This window comes from Hippocampus zosterae, chromosome 1 (assembly GCF_025434085.1).
Source record: "Hippocampus zosterae strain Florida chromosome 1, ASM2543408v3, whole genome shotgun sequence".
Classification (NCBI taxonomy): Eukaryota; Metazoa; Chordata; class Actinopteri; order Syngnathiformes; family Syngnathidae; genus Hippocampus; species Hippocampus zosterae.
Genome location: NC_067451.1, coordinates 20,515,735 through 20,534,490, shown reverse-complemented (window position 1 = coordinate 20,534,490; position 18,756 = coordinate 20,515,735). Strand labels below are relative to the sequence as shown.

Sequence of the window (18,756 nt, the reverse complement as noted above, 5' to 3'; positions counted from 1 at the left end):
GTAGAACACAGCAGGTGTATTATGGTGTCAAGATTTGCTATCCATTGTGTACGTTTTCTACCTTCAGGGTGATGCTGGAACTTTTCATGCCAGCCAGGAGAGGCTGGAATCTTTCAATGTCCCGTTTCTCTGCCTCCTCTGTGATGGCTTCTAGAACACGCTCATGACTGCAGAAAAATAAGCACTGAGCACTTTGTTGTTTTCTGTGATTACATGCATCAAGTGTTTTGAAAAGGTGACATTTTTGTGCTGGCAAGCAATTTAAGATTCCAAACTATTCAAGCTGAACATCACAAAGCCAATCGTTTCCAACAATGCAAATGTCTTACAGATTGTCTGAGTGTTCCAATATGGAGATGGCAGAGAGCAGCTTGACAGCATCAACCATCATATGAGGCACCCTTGGGTCAATGGCCCTGACCAGCAGAGGAATTCCCTCATCCGACTCCAGCATGGATTTTAAACCGTACTAAAGGGAAGGAGAGAACATACGGGATTAGCGAGGTTAAGATGATCACACAGTGGATAGCTGAATAGTCGTGAAGTCAACAAATTTGCATATGGCTGGTGAATCCTCATACCTGCAAAATCATCATTTTTCAGGAAACTCCAAAAACGGCATGGTTGTTCATTAAACATTGCATCGTCAAAGAGAGTGTACTGCTATCACTGCCGTGATATGTAAATGTTGAAATGGTGTAACAATAAATACATAACACGGAAAAAAAACTCAGCTTCATTTTTGATGGTCTATCTATCATGATGTTACCACAAGTGTCAAGTATTTTTGAGATTTGAGAACCACAGCACTACAATGTTGAGCCAATCTTTGTTTTTACCTTTGGAATAAATTATTACACCCTCTTTGGCAATTATTCCACCCTCTGGTGGAATAATTGCCAAATACCAAACAACACCTGGGAGACAAGAGCGGTTCCTTGTCCCATAATGTTTCTTTGCAAATGCAAACTTTTGCTACATTAACTTTGCTTTTCAAGGCCACCCCCAACGACAAGGATTGTGTATTTTAAAGGAGGTAATAAGGAGGTCTTACCTTGTTGTTCATGAAGGCTTTCAGACAGCGTATGATCTCATGTTGACATTTCACTCCCATCATTCTAGGAGGATGACATATTAATAAATACACCATTTGCATAAACAACTGCACTCTCTGTGGTTTGAGTTTCTTACGGATACTCGTCTTTTTCTTCCTGCAGTCTTCTGAGCAGGTTCAACAGAAGAGCCAGGCCTTCATCTCCGAAATTCTGCACCCAACTACAAGACACAAAACCACTCGATTAGGAAAATGTATTCTTGTTTTATATGATGTGGGGTTTTTTTTTATTTATTTTAATGACTATGGCTATCGACACAAAAAGTATAAATGGGTTCATCACCTGACAGGGTTGTTATTGAGCGAGACCCGTAGAGATTCCAGACAGCTCAGTAGCTGTGAGTCCCGGTAGTCTGACCTCAACTCTTGTATATACATCATGGCTGACTTAGAGCTTTCTTTCTGATCTTGGCCCTGATGAACCAACAACACCAAAACAAGCAGTGAGACCAGTGTGTACAACTTTGTGATTTTCGACCTAAGTAAATAAATCATAAAAATTTGAATTGTAGCAATAAAGGACATGTAAATTCTTTATGGTGTTAAAAAGATTAGCTGAGCACCATTTTGATCGGCAAGTTCTTCTGGATCTCAGCGGGGAGTATATTGTACAGCTATAATGGTTAAATGAATAAAGAATTGCATCCCATATATATTTCTGACTTCATGGGTATAAGTTTGGAATCCCAACACTGTAGCATTTTTTGCCTGGGGTTATCCAGTAGTACCTTGTTCATTTCAGGGGTTATGTTCGAGAACCTTCCCACAACAGATAAAAAAAAGGTGAATTATCCAGCCAGCCAGCCATCCATCCATCGATTTTCCGAACCAGTTCCCCTCATGAGTGTCGCTGGTATGCTGGAGCCTATTTCCCAAAAATCTTCGGGCGGCAAGCGGGGTACACCCTGAACGAGTAGCCAATCACAGGGCAATCTGCGAAATAGCTACCATATATTTCTTTTATTGTTTACATATATTTAAAAGCTTTATAACCATCCCCACATTCTAATGAGCTCCTACACAATATGCACTTTTTCTTAGGGCTGCAGAAATTGAATACTTTAAGATTCGATTATTATATTGAATCATGCCATCAGTTACAGACTAAATGTGTAAAAATAGATTTGACATAATATAAACACAAAACATTTTATGTGAGGTGAGGGGTATTAGTTTTACCCACTTGCTGACCTTCCTTACGTTCTACCCTGTTGCGTAGCTGAGTGACTTTAAAGGAGAGTGGAGCGGGTGTTATCAGCTCAGCTAGTGTATAAACATACTTGTTTCATGTTTAATTTATTTACATTTTATATTTGATTTATATTTAATGTATTTAAGTGCACCAGCGGCTGTGTCTATCCTTGACCACCTTTGGATGGACGACAATTAATTCCAAGTACTAGCGGTGGCAGGCTCCATTAAATTAGCTAATAATGTTTAGTTTAGTGGAGATGTGCGGTTGTGTAAGCCAGTTCTGATTTACAGTAGACACGTTGCACTCTACTTTTTTTTGTTTTGTTTTTAAGTGTGAAGTGATTCCACCCTTTGGAAATTCTACCTCTTGTATGCATGCTTTCGTCCTGCCTGGCGCTTATTGCTGCGCGACGATATTAAGTAGTAACATTGGTCCATGTGGAAAAATGATCACCATAAGTCTTTGCAATATGAGGAAAAATCCACAATATGAAATTAGAAATGCACAATTTGAAAAGCTACGATATAGTGGGACCTCAATAGGGCGACTAAGGACTGCATTGGGCTAGACTTTGCAAGTTCAGTGATCGACTGTGGTATCATAATTTGCGTGATCTAGCAATGATTTAATTGACAGGAGCCGCAAATAAGACATAGAAAACACAACCTCATTCACTGCAGGGTCCTTCAGTGCTGCCACAGTGTATAGGTTAGCTTGAAAGCTCACTTATTTTTAGCCTTGACTCGTGTCAAACGGGAAAGACTTCGCACCAGGAGGCGGAAATTACGTCTCTGCCTCCTCGACCATCTAATCACAAAGTAATCGCTCTCGTGTAGGGGTTTTTTTTTTTGGACTGCTAAAAAGTCTAAAAACAATTTTATATGTCCAAAAAAGAACTAACAACAGCATATGTGTCATGAATTTAATTTGAACATCTCTTTAATTTTAAACAGCCGTCATCACTCAGCGTAAGTTGGGTGACTTCCAGCCATGCACATTCCCAAATGGCCAATCCCAAATGCAACCAGCAGGGAGGCGCCTTGTTTCAACTAAAAGAGAAATAGTTCTAAACGAGGATAAGAGATATACTGTGGTCGTGTCAAACGTGAGTTGAGCTATTCTAGCAACACGACCACTAAATTTAACATAGTTTCCAAATCTGTACAGCCACATAGGAGCTAAACAGTTTGGAGAATGTGCTTACTAAGTCACTAGGTAACAAGTGGACAAATAACGAAGGACAAAATAATAATAGTGGTCCGTCTGCACCGGGACGAGTAGTCGTGTGAACTACTTGGCGTAGCTGCTAAGTAAGTGTCGACTTGTTTACAGCTGCTGAACAAAGGCAAGAGATCCGAGTTAATCACGGAAATCATGTCTCAAAATTAGATAAAAGGATAAACTTGGCGAATTATGTTGAATTTTAATGCTCAAGGGGTCCCAAGTCACTTAATAGGCTGGATTTTTTATTTACTGACCGCTTTCGAGGTGTGCAGGTACTGAGAGACCATTTCACGTTTAATTGTGATGTCTTTTTCCCTGAGAGGCTGCTGCTTCTCCTCATTCAGGTTCATATCCACCTAAACAAAATTGATGACATTGGTTATGATGAAAAATCCATAAACATGAGCAGGCAACAAACACGATCTGCTTTTCAAACATTCAGGTTCACTTACTACTATGAAAGGTGTTAAAAGATAGAAGGGTCTTTATTCGATAGCGATCACGTCTCTGAAACACCATATGCTGCTACAGTAGACGGAGAGTGAAATGGCTTTCTCACCAGCATCTGTTCAAAAAGTTCGAGGACGTATTCATCTGTATGGTCGTGCAGCATGGCACTGGGCGCGTTGATTTCATAGTTGGCGGCTGCAGAATGACGGTGACCTGTCACATGGCTGAGCTTCTCCTTGTCCTTCTTTATCCTCATGCTGGTAAAACGTTCCAACTAGATTTGCAGGCAACATGGCATAAGTTAGACTGGGGAGTTGAGAATGAAAAGCTACAAAAAGGAAACAGGCAGCAAGCAATCCCTAATCAATTCGTAGTCAGAAAATGACCCGAAAAATCATAGAGTAAGTGTTTTAGGATGTTTTGTACATCAATGGAAACCTCATTTCAGCAACTTCTTGTATTGATTAGGGATTATTTAAAATATTTATCACAACAAACTGCCAAACAAAGTCAACATGTTGACGGAACATGCAGGTGCAAAGGAATTGTTATTAAACAACTACTAATTTCCCTTGGGTGCACACAGTGTATGCAATGTTGACTGCCAAATCGGAAATTAGTTGTATAAACTTTGCAGAAGTTAAGGTGCATCTCCAAAAGCATGCACACCCAACTTGAGTGCACTCAACAACAAATACGTTTGAACAAGTGTGTTAGGGTGGATTAGATTGTGACAAACAAAGAGTGGCAAGGTGAGTTTGTTGATTTACAGATGACAAGGTGAATGAGGCAAGCAGACTAGTGTTGGGGGCAGGCAGTTACAAAACCTACCTCATCTGGAATCAGACGTTTCAGTTTCTACGGATGAAGAATGAGCAAAAGGGAGGAAACGATTGTCATAAAAAAAGGATAACATGAAACTGATGTCAGAAGGAAACCATGACAACAAGGGAGGCATTTTGAGTGTGAGAAGGGAGAAAACCAATTTGACAGAATTAAGTGTTGACAAGCAAAGACTCGACAATAATTTAAGGCATTCACCGATGGACAGGTGGGGGCATTGTGGCAATGTTATACAAGTGTTAAATTCTAATCAAAGCATTGATGAATATTAAGTCATAAATTGATATCACAGCAAAGAGAGTATTAAAGCGGCAATTATGCAGATAAATTGGATTACAAAGTGTCTTAACAGTAGAAGTAGGGCTATGTGTTTTATGAATGTGCGCGTAATAGCTGATTATGTCCACAAGATGTCAGGCTACACGTACACATTTTCATCTTGAGTCCTCATTGGCCAGAACGCACTCCAAGTGGAAAGACGTGACCTCATCTGTCCCCAGTTTGACTGAATGATTAAGACATTTCGATTATCAATAAAATTGGTTTGGGAAATGTACCCAAATCAAAGAATGTCCACGAAACCGTGTACGAGTACATAAAACAGAGCTTGACGTTGTAAAACACAACATCTAAGAATTTGTACAGCCTATTACGTAGTGTGTGATATGGTCAAAAATGTAAATATGGATACAGGAAATTTAGTTTATCCCATTAGAGCATTTTTACTTGAAATTACATGAAATTAAAGGCAATTTTATGGGATTTTTTTTCTATGTTCATTTAAAAATACAGACTGCACAATAGGGAAAATAATACTCAAATAAAATGGAAAAAAAAATCAAACAGCAAAAATAACCTCCATTTCAATACACTGCCTTCCATAATTAATGGCAACCCCAATTTAAATGGATTCTTTAGCTTCTCATATATATATAATGGCGAACCAACTAGATATCGTGATCATAGATAAAGGGCAGAGGAAAGCCGTTGTAGTGGATGTAGCGGTCCCAAGTGATGGAAACATCAGGAAGAAGGAACATGAGAAACTCGAGAAATACCAAGGGCTCAGAGGAGCTGGAGAGAGCCTGGAAGGTGAAGGTGACAGTCGTGCCTGTGGTGGTCGGAGCACTTGGGGGAGTGAACCCCAAACTAGATGAGTGGTTGCAACAGATCCCGGGAACAACATCGGACATCTCAGTCCAGAAATGTGCAGTGCTGGGAACAGCAAGGATACTGCGCAGAACCCTCTGGTAGAGGACCCGAGCTGAATGAGGGACGGACACCACCCGAGGGGTGAGATGAGGATTTATACATTAGAGCTGTCAGTTTAGTTTTTATTGGCATTAATTTAAATGAATTTTAACGGGATTAAAATTTTTCTCGCGAGATTAACGCGGCTCACGTCACAAGCGGATGTTACGTTGTTCTATAAATACACCAGAACAAAACAACAAGCGCGCTGCAGAAGTCCGCGCCCATGTCTGTTTTGCCAGCCACGGCAGCATGAGACACCGAAAACGGATACTTAAAGAGTTTATGAATGGAAAGTTTACTTTTAAAAAGTTGCCCGATTGCTCCACTGACAAGACCAAAGTAATCTGTTCTTCTCTCTCTCTCTCTCTCTCTCTCTCTGTATCATACAGGTATAAGATGTATGCCACTGACACGATTGTTACTCATTTGGAACTATTTTGTGTGGAAGGTTACAGTGTTCTGCGTCTATGTAAAAAGAGCGGGTGGAGCTTCTCTGTGTTTGTCTGACAGTAGTAGCGACCTCGCGAAAATAAAACGTCTCCAGTGTTGTCATCGAACCAAGTGTCGTCATTCGAAATGAGGTCTACACAAAAACTGTAGAGAGACTTCCACACAAGATGGACCAACACAATCAACATAGCCTGACTGTGTTAGGGGGAGTGAACCCCCCCCCCCCCACCCACACTGTTCAGAATGGTTTGCCCCAGCAGCACGGGGGAAGTGCGTGCGCTTTTTTGTACGGCGGGCAGTTTGCAATACAGCGGCACATAATGAACGCTGGTGTACGGTGTCTCGTTATTCTTCAACAAACATACAGAAACAGACTGCTGTGTTCAAAGTAAACTTGAGAAAAACGAAGTATGCAACCATGGTTTAAATCTACTATATCTACTTGTGTACTAGTTTACCTTAGATGTGCACTTTATAATGTTATATTGCTCTGTTTTGATTTTATTAAAAAAGCTGTTAAAGCAGCTGTTGTGTGACAAAACATTGTTTTCACTGTTGTTGATGGATAGTAATATTGTGTGAGAGATTATGTGTGAAAAACTGCTCCAAGTGAAAAATGTTCATGTAAAATTGAAAATCGAAATTGTTATTTCAGTAAATATTTGCATTTGGCACATAGAAAACTGATTCATGATTCCATGTTGATGAGAGCATTAAAATGGGGGGAAATAGGACAAAAAATGTAAAAGGAAATTCATTCATTCATTCATCTTCCGAGCCGCTTGATCCTCACGAGGGTCGCGGGGGGTGCTGGAGCCTATCCCAACTGTCTACGGGCAGTAGGCGGGGAACACCCTGAATCGGTTGCCAGCCAATCGCAGGGCACTCAGAAACGAACAACCATCCGCGCTCACACTCACACCTAGGGACAATTTAGAGCGTCCAATCTGCCTGCCATGCATGTTTTTGGAATGTGGGAGGAAACCGGAGCACGCAGAGAAAACCCACGCAGGCCCGGGGAGAACATGCAAACTCCACACAGGGAGGCCGGAGCTGGAATCGAACCCGGTACCTCTGCACTGTGAAGCCGACGTGCTAACCACTGGACTACCGGGCCGCCCAGGAAATTCATAAACGATAAAAAATGTGTGAGTAATCACGATTAATTTTTTAGTCCATTTGAGTTAATTATGACGGTTGCATTTTTAATTAGATTAAATATTTTAATCGTTTGACAGCTCTAATACATATATATATATATATATATATATACATACATACACAGTATATATATATATTTTTTTTAAATAATAATCGAGGACCAAAGTAAAAAAAGATTACATATCTATTTAGAGGCGGAAAAAATACATTTAATACATTTACATCAAATCATGTGTGACACAATTATTAACACACCTAATGTTAATATCTTGTATAAACCCCTTTTAAGCAAAAGAGCGCCTAATCTTCTCCTGCAAAATTGTGATCTTCGACCATTCCTATTTGCACAATATCTCAAAATCCTCAAGCGACCTGGGTCCTACCTGAGAGCAAGCTTCTGCAACAAAAATTGATTTTAACATGTTCACCAGGGATGACAATAATTACAGAGGGCACTGTATCTGGTAGGAAAACCACTTTTCAAGGAATACAGTCAAGTGCAGAGCATTAAGATAAACACAATACAGTGCTTCAAGTAACATTCAAGTATGCCCGCCATATATCCAAGATACACCCAAGAGGTGGGGCTAATTTAAAAAAACGTCTTCAGAGGTTGAATTTTAGCAACACAAAATTGTCATCTTGTCCTGAAGATCTACTGCTGTAATCAGAGATGCAGGGCAGTTGAGAATAAGACGGTGTTGGTGATTCAGTGTAAAATCCAGCTAACGCTGTGAGTTGATTTTGCTTACCATGTTGCCATAGCAATGTGGTAAGCAGAATTACGTCACATGAAGGGAAACGGTTTCAGGCAGCCACACCCAAACTGAACTGTAGGAATTGACACAGAAAGCTGCTTTTTTTCTGTAGAAAAAAAAATGCGCCTCAAAAATGTTGATGTATATTAATCCATCCTTCAGGAAACGAAAGGCAGCTTTATGTTTATAGCGCATTTCATACACAAGGTAACTCAATGTGCTTTACATAATTAAAAGTACAACATTTAAAAGCATTTATAAACAAAAGTTGAAGACATTGAAAACACAAAGTAATAAAAAGCACCTAACTGAAATTATTAAAAGAACATAATCTAAGATAAACAAACAACATAAACAGAAGGTGAAAATTTGTCTACTAAAAGAGTGAACATTTGCATACTTTCTTTGGATTTTCTCCAAACCACACTTTGGAAAGCACTGCTGACTTCAGGTAGAAATCACTACGCTCCCTGACTTTGTGAAAGATAGGTTGTGTGATTCTGTCAGTAACACAAGCTTGAAGACAGCTGAAGATGTCCGACAACACTTCAGTCCCTGCTCTGACAGTCAACAGACATCGCCACACTCTCAGCATTACACTGCAGATGTTTCGATGTTTAGAACGATCTTTTTATTTCCTTTTTTTGTGCCGTGTAAACAACTGAAATAAACCAGTCATTCATTCATTCATTCAACAAGAAGCCTGACAACCTTGCTAACTGTTACCAATAAACATTGCATTGTTGCACTGACCAACCTTTTGCATTTGGTGAGACATTTATTGAAGGGGTGGGCAATTAATTTTGCAAAGGGGTTACCTGAGAAACTGAAACACTTGACGAGGGCCAAATCAACATGCTAACCTCAATATTGTCTGTATTATTTTTAATGTTTTTTGAAAAAGAAAACCATTGTCTTGTTTCAATTAATTGCAGTGCATGTAAATTAAGTGATGGTGTAAGGTTAAGGAACGTGATCCAGAACGTTCCAAACCTGTCCTGGGTCAAGTCATAAAACTTCACTGAGATTTTAACATCACCCAGACCTCTAAAGAATTCTGACCTCCAGGATTTTGAGAGCGCGGTGTAAGCATATTTATTAGCTGCCTGCTACTACCTCCTTGCACAAGGGAGCAAGTGGGGAGAGATAAGCGTATTCAATAATGGGGAAGAATAAGAATGTATCCTGTTTGCTATTTTTGCACAACTTCCTGACAGAGCCCTCATATCGCATATGCCTGCAGGTCCACATGCACAATGCACACAAGAGTATTCTTAACACTACTAGCATGAACAAGTACTGGGGTTTTAATATGCCTATAAATAAGCATACTCTCAGTACAGTTTGCGTGTATGTATTGCTTTTTCTTGCAAATAAAGGCATGCCTAACTGAAGTCAGACTTTCCTATTGTGGCAGGTATAACAGACGGAATGCGCAACTTGCCAGGACAGCAACAAGTAGAGCCACCTTGGCCATGTGACTTATTAGAACATACAAGGTGTGCAATAATAATTAATATGTTAATGACTTTGTTGATTCGATACTTTGAATTAAAAAGACAAATGTTAATTTAATCCCTATAATCAAAAACAAGACATAATTTCAAATTTACAGTGGGGAAAATGCACCGACTTGTGTCACCAGGATACCAGAATTTTGACTTCGATACTTGACCTGCAAAAAATACTTAACGCACGCACACACACACACACACACACACACAAACACACACACAAAGATGTGACGAGAAAAATGAGAGGAAAAGCCTACTAGAACAACTTATTTAGGGTTGAGCAGTGGCGCTTTTAGAATGTGGGCATGTGTGTGCGGACACTCATTTAACTTGAGTTTGAATGTGATTGGTTAAATCTGCACACAGCTACATCATTATTAGCGGGTTTACACACTTGTGCAACCACATTACCTCAGTTGCTTCTTTTAATTTTCCTCTGTAAAAGATTGAGTTGTTACAGCTTATGGATCACTTCACATTAATGGTGGAAAAGTTTGTGAAATGATTTCTCTTGGTCTCATTTCTTTTACATTACAGAGAACAAAACACAATTTGCATACTTGTGTATGCTTTTCATAACCACTACAACCACATGGGTTTATGACGCATGCTTCTGCAATTAACCATTTCCCTTGGAAATCATAAGAAATAATACCAAGATCATATACATTTTGTGTTTATTGTAGCTAAGTGGCACAATGTCCACTAGTACAGATTCAGTGTAAGTTGATCCAGTAGGCGGATGAGCTCAGATGAAACTGTCAACCGTCTGGATAACATTGAATGTGTGGCCAAATAATTGCAATCATTGAGAGGCCATTTCGTTGCCTATGTTGAGATCAAGTAAGGCTGAAAGAGACAATTTTAACACCCAGATAAAATAGTTCAGTGCCCAAAAAAAACCCCGAGGTGGTAGTGGATGACTATGAGTGTTTATTAGCGATATTTGAAGTGCAGCACATAAGTGAGGTGGCCACGGGGGTTTTGGTTCAATAATCCATTGCTTTGCTGTCGAATTTCAGATGAATATCAAAGACAGATGATCCAAAATCAATAGAGTGGCACACACAGAGTGGAGTTCTTTTCGTGCACACTAAATCAAGTCTGAGTGTCCCCTGAGTACCATAACGCCAAATTACAATTGAACAGAAAAGCACGCTAAATGTGCTTTAAAATATAAACAAACACCTTACAGTTAATGGCAAATGAGGAAAATTCAAGTGCAGGTAGAAATTACACTCGGTGCTATTTGTCATCATCATTGTCGGGATGCAGGATAACGAGATTTTTTTTCCCCACCAATATGATAAATAGCTTCCTGCTTCTCTAAATTGATACCAATAACTTTTTTATACGTCAATATAACTGCTGTTGCAGTTTAAAGGAAAAAAAAAACATTTTTACTTATAGCGAAATCTGAGGATGACATAAAAACTCACATCAGTGACAGCGCTGAGTTGCATGTTTTTCTACTTTCAAAGTTCTTGTCACATCATCACAATAAGGTGATGAGCAATCTCAAAAGCTCTGATGCTTATCAGTACCTATTAATAGTTTGGAAAGCTATGTTCAGAGGTTGGACACAACAAATTCCAAGCTGTGCCAGACATTTTTAAATGCTCCAAGGTCTTGTGACGTTTAAGGAAACAAAAGCTGTTCAGATAAGATGCTCTAGCCAAACTAAAGCCAACCAATGGCTTAGTTTTTTTCCTCCTTCGTTTAAAGACAGGTGCCCTCCGACACGCACTGTTACTTCTTAAGTCGCGCGCACCAATAAAGTCGAGTGGGGAAATGAAATGCAGTGTGGAGCGGCACCAAATGACTTCCAACATCATGCAGCATGCACTTTAAGTGACAGGATCCAGACCAACATTTTTGGATTTGAGGCAGTTTTTAATATTGCTCTAATTTTGTGTAGTATCGGACCGATTAATGTGACATGCCCCGCCCCATATCGGTCGAATTATCTGTCTGACAGTTATCAGGCATGCCTACTTTTTCGCTGAAGGCTGGCACCGAATCACATTTCTTCTTTTGCAGTTTCAACATTTATATCTCAAGATATGTTTACATTGATAAGGTACACAGGATCAGCATAAACCAAAGCAAATGCCTTTTTCCCCACCTTGTTGACCTTTGTCGAATAATAACGCAGGAACAAGGCAGACCTAAGTAAAACATAAATGGCCATTCAATATTTATCTACCCTATAAAGAGCACCCTTTGATGCTGCTGCAAGCTTGACAGCCTAATAAATCACAATAATGATGATCTGTAGTATGCATCCTATTCTGCGAGTAATAAAGTCAGATGAGGGAACAGAAATTAGACACTAAGCATCTTAGAATGTGCTCATGCTGTTAAAATGCGAGTAGAGCTTGAAAAAGAAAATGGGAGGCTGGACTTCCCTCCTCTCCAAATATTCTTCCATTTCTATCAGCAAAACTGTATTCCGTAATGCTGGCCGAAAGTGTGAAAAAGAATCCAGATTATTTGGACTGATATTGAAATTGCGATGAACATGATTATTTATTTATTTCAATATTTTGCATTCAATTAATAGGGTTGGGAATGTTGAGGCATTTTACGATTCAATTATGATTCAGGGGCTACAATTCAATTACAATGGTACCTCTACTTATGAAATTAATTGGTTCTGGAAGAAATTTCTTAACTAGAACATTTTGTAAGTCAAGACGCGTTTTCCAGGTAAATGCCCGAATCTGTTCCATCACCCCACCCCCCAAAATTCAGACATAAATGTTTTCTAAAGCATAAAAATGCATGAAAATATGTATAACAAATACATGTTAGAATTAAATTATTGCACAATAAATGAGAGTTGTGTATAATGTATTCAACCAAAAATTGAGTAAAGCATAAAAATGATGGTCATTTAACTTTTAAATGCGTCCTCATCGTTTTTCCCCCTTTTTAGTTCATGTTCTCTCTCAGAAGTGGTTTTTGCCTGGCATTTTGTAAAGAACTGACCCGAGGATGTTTGCTTTTGTCGGCTTTTAATAATCCATAAATGTCCAAGGCAAACATCAGCATAGTGAGCTATCGCCTGACTGGTGAACACTTTTTCTGGGTGATTCACATTTACGTAAAACTGAACGGAACGCCTCATGGCCCGAGGGGCGAATGATGAGGACACTGCATAGACATATATATCCATCTAAACACACAGACTCATACGGTAGAGGTCCCTCTTAGCAAATGGGATACCAGGATGATGCTCAGGCAGAGTAGCTATAAATATGTTGCACTCAGGAAACTCGGAACTGCGAGTCGCAGTGCATACTATATTTTTTTCCTTTCGTTTCTACAATCTTTTTTTTATTATGTTTTTATGATTGTGTTAATACAAAATTTGAAATCACATGTAAATTTCATCTAATTGTCTAGCCTTAGTGTTCCATCTTTAAAACGACACTCTTTTTTTAAGACTCAGCAACTGAAATGCACCAAATACACAACATCAGCTCAAGCCTCACAGAGCAGTGAGTGTGGTTTGAGAATTGAAAAAATATACCTGTATCTATCAAGACAGAGGGAGATAACTACATTTTCTCAAGACCTTCTCATTAGGACTTGTTGAGTCATTCCGTTAAATTAGGCTTTTGCTGAGGTTGTTCCCCTAGGAAGTGGTTGCACTGTTGTATGAAGGCACATACTGGCAAGATTTTATGCTTGACAAGAGGTTGCCACTTATTGTGGAGATGAGCCACATGCTCCATGTTGCACACAATACAACACAGCCATATTTTAAAGTACTTTTCATGTAGAAACATGGTGGGCTGGTTGGTTGGTTGGAACTGTCACACAGCTTTTTTTTTTCTATGTAAACTCTGGCGAGTTGATCCAACACTCTATGGTCAAATATCACGTTGTAATCCTCCATCCACATGATTGTCACATACCACAGTTAAAAGTGTGAGGATGCAAAGGTACTGTCCTTCAAGTTTCATTATACATCTGTTAATTTCCATCCATCCATCCATCCATCCATCTTCTACCGCTTATCTGGGGCCGGGTCGCGGGGGCAACAGCTTTAGCAGGAAAGCCCAGACTTCCCTCTCCCAAGCTACTTCTTCCAGCTCTCCCCGGGGGATCCCGAGGCGTTCCCAGGCCAGCTGGGTGACATAGTCTCTCCAGCGTGTCCTGGGTCTTCCTCTGGGTCTCCTCCCGGTGGGACATGCCCGGAACACCTCACCAGGGAGGAGTTCAGGAGGCATCCGAATCAGATGCCCAAGCCACCTCATTTGGCTCCTCTCGATGTGGAGAAGAAGCGGCTCGACTCGGAGCCCCTCCCGAATGACCGAGCTTCTCACCTTATCTCTAAGGGAGAGCCCGGACACCCTGCGGAGAAAACTCATTTCGGCCGCTTGTATCCGGGATCTCGTTCTTTCGGTCACGACCCATAGCTCGTGACCATAGATGAGGGTTGAAACGTAGATCGACCGGTAAATTGAGAGCTTCGCCCTTTGGCTCAGCTCCTTCTTCACCACGACAGACCGATACAACGTCCGCATCACAGCAGACGCTGCACCGATCCGCCTGTCGATCTCTCGCTCCCTCCTGCCCTCACTCGTGAACAAGAATCTCTTGTTAGGTGAGGGACCAGACAAAGCACAGCTCACAAAAGCCCCTTATGAAAAATAAAATCGATGGTACTCAGTTTCCCTTGCCAGGACGCGGGTCACCGGGGCCCCCCTCTGGAGCCAGGCCTGGAGGTGGGGCTCGTTGGCGAGCGCCTGGTGGCCGGGCCTACACCCATGGGGCCCGGCCGGGCTCAGCCCGAAGAGGCAACGTGGGTCCCCCTTCTCATGGTCTCACCACCCGTGGGAGGGGTCAAAGGGGTCGGGTGCAATGCGAGCTGGGCGGCAGCCAAAGGCGGGGACCCTGGCGGTCCGATCCTCGGCTGCAGAAGCTAGCTCTTGGGACATGGAATGTCACCTCTCTGGCAGGGAAGGAGCCCGAACTGGTGTGTGAGGCAGAGAAGTTCCAACTGGATATAGTCGGACTTGCCTCCACACACAGCCTAGGTTCTGGTACCAGGCCGCTCGAGAGGGGTTGGACTCGCTTTCACTCTGGTGAGAGGCGCAGAGCAGGTTTGGGCATACTTATTGCCCCCCGGCTCAGTGCCTGTACATTGGGGTTCACACCGGTGGACGAGAGGGTTGCATCCCTCCGCCTGCGGGTGGGGGGGACGGGTCCTGACTGTTTTTTGTGCATATGCACCAAACAGCAGCTCAGCATACCTACCCTTTTTGAAGTCCTTGGAGGGTGTGCTGGAGAGTACTCCTGCTGGGGACTCCCTTGTTCTACTGGGGGGCCTTCAATGCTCACGTGGGCAATGACAGTGAGACCTGGAGGGGCGTGATTGGGAGGAACGGCCCCCCCGATCAGAACTCGAGTGGTGTTTTGTTATTGGACTTCTGTGCTCGTCACGGACTGTCCATAACGAACACCTTGTTCAAACAGAAGGGTGTCCACATGTGCACTTGGCACCAGGACACCCTAGGCCGTAGTTCGATGATTGACCGTGTGGTCGTGTCGTCGGATTTGCGGCCGCATGTTCTGGACACTCGGGTGAAGAGAGGGGCGGAGCTGTCAACTGATCACCACCTGGTGGTGAGTAGGCTCCGAATGTGGGGGAAGATGCCGGTCCGTCCTGGCAGACCCAAACGTATTGTGAGGGTTTGTTGGGAGCGTCTGGCTGAATCCCCTGTCAGAAGGAGTTTCAACTCCCACCTCCGACAGAGCTTTTCCCATGTTCCAGGGGAGACGGGGGACATTGAGTCAGAGTGGACCATATTCCGTGCCTCTATTGTTGAGGCGGCCAATCTGAGTTGTGGCCGTAAGGTGGTTGGTGCCTGTCGTGGCGGCAACCCTCGTACTCGCTGGTGGACACCAGCAGTAAGGGATGCCGTCAAGCTGAAGAAGGAGTCTTATCGAGCCTTTATGGCCTGTGGGACCCCAGAGGCAGCCGACTTCCGGACGGCTTCGAGGAAATTCTGGTCCATCATCCGACGTCTCGGGAGGGGGAAGCAGTGCACCACTAACACTGTGTACAGTGGGGATGGGGGGCTGCTGACTTCGACTCGGGACGTTGTGAACCGGTGGGCAGACTACTTCGAAGACCTCCTCAACTCCACCAACATGCCTTCCTTGGAGGAAGCAGAGCCTGGGGACTCTGAGGTGGGCTCTCCTATCTCTGTGGTTGAAGTCACCGATGTGGTTAAAAAGCTCCTCGGTGGCAAGGCCCCAGGGGTGGATGAGATCCGCCCGGAGTTCGTCAAGGTTCTGGATGTTGTGGGGCTGTCCTGGTTGACACGCCTCTGCAACATCGCGTGGTCAACGGGGAGAGTGCCTCTGGATTGGCAGACCGGGGTGGTCGTCCCTCTTTTTAAAAAGGGGGACCGGAGGGTGTGTTCAAACTACAGAGGGATCACACTCCTCAGCCTCCCGGGTAAGGTCTATTCAGGGGTGCTGGAGAGGAGGGTCCGTCAGGAAGTCGAGCCTCAGATTGAGGAGGAGCAGTGTGGTTTTCGTCCCGGCCGTGGAACAGTGGACCAGCTCTACACCCTTAGCAGGGTCCTCGAGGGTATGTGGGAATTCGCCCAACCAGTCTACATGTGTTTTGTGGACTTGGAGAAGGCGTTTGACCGTGTCCCTCGGGGAGTTCTGTGGGGGGTGCTTCGTGGGTATGGAGTACCGAACCCCCTGATACGGGCTGTTCGGTCACTATACCACCGATGTCAGAGTTTGGTTCGCATTGCCGGCAGTAAGTCGGAATCGTTTCCAGTGAGGGTAGGACTCCGCCAAGGCTGCCCTTTGTCACCGATTCTGTTCATAACCTTCATGGACAGAATCTCTAGGCGCAGCCGAAGCGTTGAGGGGGTCCGTTTTGGTGGCCTCAGTATTGCATCCCTGCTTTTTGCAGATGATGTGGTGCTGTTGGCTCCTTCAAACAGGGCTCTCCAACTCTCACTGGAGCGTTTCGCAGCCGAGTGTGAAGCGGTTGGGATGAAAATCAGCACCTCCAAATCTGAAACCATGGTCCTCAGTCGGAAAAGGGTGGAGTGCCCCCTCCGGGTCGGGGGGGAGATCTTGCCCCAAGTGGAGGAGTTTAAGTATCTGTTAATTTGTTATTACATTTTTATGGTGGTTATAAATGTTTAAAAATTTATGACAGTCAACTGACTACCGGTAATTAAATTTCCATTATTTTCTATTCTATATCTGAACAAATAGAGCAGGGGTGGCCAACCAGTCAGAGGCTAAAAGCCAATTTTTTGACTGTGTTACTGCAAAGAGCCACATCATACCCTTCTTCGCACGCGCGCACACACACACACACACCCACGTGCGCGGACTTTTTTCCCTAACGATAGACTTTCGAAGCGACCCATCGCGCACATGCAAGCATACACACACGCACACGCGCACACACACACGCGCACGGGTGCCCTCCGGTGCTCTCACGCACATATGCACGCACGCCACGATGAGCAACAGTTGGAACGGGCTGAAAATGAACGAAAGCTAAAGACACAAGCAAACATAATTTTTTCCCACCCGGGAAGACGCATTGAACCAGCCAAAGAACCGCGGGTTGGCCACCCCTGAAATAGAGGGAAGAAGAGCACTTTTGAGTGTTTAAATTTGACAGCAAAGTTCCTCACTGTAGGCCAATATTGTTTAATATAATGACTTAGTTGGATTATTTTAAACAGTGTTTCTCCAAACTTTTCCAGTTCAAGATTAAATCTGGTGTGTGTTGCATAATAACAATTGTGTCAGAACAGATTAAAATAGAGTGCTGGCGTCAAGAACAAATCAAGTCTATGGAGGGCACTGTAATCATACAAAAACAGACTGGTGTACTCTGTTAGCTCTGGGCAAAACTGATTTCTGTCTATGACTCATGTTTACTCATACTTCTATGAAAAATATGCACACATTGGCATTCCTAAAACATTCTGTGATGTATGTAGCTCGCTCACCTTTTTATATTAGAATGGAAATTCTGAATTAAAAAAAGTAAACTAATGAATCATTTACACTAAACAGGCACAAAACAAAATGTGTGGAAGACTACCGGGCAGGGTGACTCATATTAAAATATTTAGGGGGAGTACTACTTAATTGCAACATGGATATGTGCTTCTACTATTTACTGAATGACCACGAGACGCCAGTTGCTCCACCATGGTTACTGATTTGTCAGTGTGTTCGTGCTATCACTTTTCACCTGTTGCTAGACGTGACTAAGGAGCTGAGTTATGCAACACGAGTGAGACTTGGCTGGTAACAGGCACCAGTACGCCAATGTAGGGTGAATCACATACTAACTCCACATGAGGCAATGAGGGGGGAATCAATGGGCTAACCTTGTCACGGTAAACTCAGTTACAACAGCACTCAATATGCGACATTGATTATAGAGTAAATAGAGGCCAAAAACACTCAAGTGAAGCTTTTTGATAAAACACAGACAGACACACGCACGCACGCACACACACACAGTATACAGCATTCATGTGTTGAAGTGAAAGAACTGGGTGAAATGTGCGAAGAAGGGGGCAGGTACTTCCTTCTATTTTGACACTTCCTCTGGTATGATACTTTTGAGAAATAGGACAACGTGTCAAAGCACAAACAGAGCTGGTTTGTACGTTCATACATAAACGCAATTGGAGGTTGAACGCTTGATGGCTTTGTAGTTTCACTTAAAACGCGAATTGAAGCAAGCGACATGAGCCGAGAAGCTATGAACCAAACACA

At 42.7% G+C, this 18,756-nt stretch overlaps 1 protein-coding gene across 1 annotated transcript in view; it reads right to left on the bottom strand.

The window, feature by feature from the left end:
• LOC127597872 (protein diaphanous homolog 1) overlaps nucleotides 1-18,756 on the bottom strand; it is a gene marked incomplete at its 3' end in the record, with an annotated part of 31,939 nt that overhangs the window by 12,330 nt on the left and 853 nt on the right. Inside the window, exons 2-9 of the mRNA XM_052061261.1 lie at nucleotides 4,815-4,841; nucleotides 4,093-4,257; nucleotides 3,788-3,889; nucleotides 1,398-1,528; nucleotides 1,192-1,275; nucleotides 1,055-1,118; nucleotides 330-469; nucleotides 62-167 (exon numbers count right to left, since the gene is read on the bottom strand). Of these exons, the coding sequence (XP_051917221.1) occupies nucleotides 62-167; nucleotides 330-469; nucleotides 1,055-1,118; nucleotides 1,192-1,275; nucleotides 1,398-1,528; nucleotides 3,788-3,889; nucleotides 4,093-4,257; nucleotides 4,815-4,841 (819 nt within the window). The remainder of the gene's footprint in view (nucleotides 1-61; nucleotides 168-329; nucleotides 470-1,054; nucleotides 1,119-1,191; nucleotides 1,276-1,397; nucleotides 1,529-3,787; nucleotides 3,890-4,092; nucleotides 4,258-4,814; nucleotides 4,842-18,756) is intronic.